Source organism: Chenopodium album, chromosome 6 (genome assembly GCF_948465745.1).
Source record: "Chenopodium album chromosome 6, dcCheAlbu1.1, whole genome shotgun sequence".
Taxonomy (NCBI): Eukaryota; Viridiplantae; Streptophyta; class Magnoliopsida; order Caryophyllales; family Amaranthaceae; genus Chenopodium; species Chenopodium album.
The window spans coordinates 20,695,024-20,696,856 of record NC_137839.1 but is presented as its reverse complement, the minus strand read 5'-3'; the positions used below and the strand labels follow the sequence as shown (position 1 = coordinate 20,696,856).

General features: G+C 46.3%; 1 protein-coding gene across 1 annotated transcript; it reads right to left on the bottom strand.

Annotated features, from left to right (window-relative positions):
• Window positions 1–869: 869 nt before the first annotated feature.
• Window positions 870–1,430, bottom strand: LOC145636768 (uncharacterized). Its single transcript, XM_081688319.1, has one exon. It carries the CDS (start codon window positions 1,428–1,430, stop codon window positions 870–872), a length of 561 nt encoding a protein of 186 aa, XP_081544445.1.
• Window positions 1,431–1,833: the final 403 nt, after the last annotated feature.

Genomic DNA, 1,833 nt, shown 5'->3' with positions numbered 1-1,833 from the left:
TGATACCATTGGAGATCAACTTGTTGTATGCTTCTACCTGGCCATTGGCTTGTGGTCGGCCGAATGAAGCAAAGCAATGAGCTATGCCCTTGTCTCCCAACCATTTCTAGAGTTGAGGTGTTTCAAACAGGGGTCCATTGTCGAACACCATAGACTGAGGTACACCAAAACGTGTAATGATACTCTTCCATATGAAGGCTGAAACATCCGTCCACTTGATGCCCCGGACAGCCTCGGCCTCTACCCATTTTGTGAAGTAGTCTACTGCTACAAACACATAACGCCTTTGGCCAGATGCTGGCGTGTACGAATCTAAGATATCCATCCCCCATTTGGCAAAGGGGAGCGGACTACTTATGGCCGACAAACTATTAACAGGGCGATGGATCAAGGTTGCAAATCTCTAGCACTTGTCACATTTTTTCACCATTTTCATGGCGCCCGACTTTAAGCTCGGCCAGTAGTACCCCATATGGATAGCCTTTTCAGCCAAGGCTCGCCCTCCAATATGACATCATGCCCATGTGGAGGTCGTCTAGGACATCATGCCCTTTCTCAGGGGTAATACATTTCAGGTACGGCTTCACAAATGCCTTTTTAAACAACTCCCCCTGCTACATTTTGAACCAGGCCGCTCTCTTCTTCAAAAGCCAGCTCTCTTTAGGATCGGCCGGAAGTAATCCATCCCTTAAGTAAGAAATGATCCCGTCCATCCAAGTGGAGATTCTATAAATGACTTGTACTGGCTCGGCATCAATACTCCTTCTTTCTTTTACCACCCAAAATACTGATCTAGGAGTATCACACGATGTTGAGGATGATAATTTAGAGAGGGCGTTCGCCAAATGATTAGACGAACGAGGAACTTGTTACAGAGTAAAATGATCTAGGCCCTTGGCCTCCTCTTTGACAATCTTCAAGTATTTCATCAAAGCTGGCTCCCTTGCCTCAAAATCTCTATTCACCTGGCCAACTACAAGCAGAAAGTCCGAGCTTACATCCACTTTTGTTGCTCCTGCCGTCTTACACATTCTAAGGCCGGCCAGGAGAGCTTCATACTCAGCCTCGTTATTAGAGGCTTGGAACTGAAATCTCAAAGCATATTCAAACTTACCCCCCTCGGGTGATTGGCAAATGACTCCAACACCACAACCGATCTCCGTTGCACTACCATCTACAGACACCTTCCAGATCTGGTCTCCGGCCGGTTGTAAATCCGGCCGAGTCATTTTAGCCAAAATATCAACAAAGGCCTGTCCTTTTATGGCTTTCCTGGGCTCGAACGCAATGTCCAAACCCCTTAGCTCTAATGCCCACTTAAGCATGCGGCCACTAGCTTCTAAGGTTGCAAACGGCTTTTTAAGTGGTTGATCAGTGTAAACCACTATTGAGTGCGCTAGGAAATACGGTCGCAGCTTTTTAGATGTCATGTACAACGCCAGCCCAAATTTTTCAATAGGGGGTACCTTAGCTCAGCATTATGTAGCACATGGCTAATAAAGTAGACTGGGATCTGGTGGCCGTCCTTTTCAACAAGCAGGACGACACTAAAAGAATGCTCTGAGATAACAAGGTAGATGTACAACTTCTCATCCTTGAGTGGACTGACGAGTCGAGGCAGGGTGTGTAAATGACTTTTTAATTGTACGAATGCCTCCTCTGCCTCCTCCGTCCACTCAAACATAGCTTTCTTTTTTATGGTCTGAAAGAAGTATCGGCACTTGTCCCCTGATCTTGACAGAAATCGACCGAGTGCTGCCAAACAGCCGGTCAGTCTTTGCACTTCTTTAATCGTTCTTGGAGACTTCATGTCCAAGACAGCTTGAATTTTTT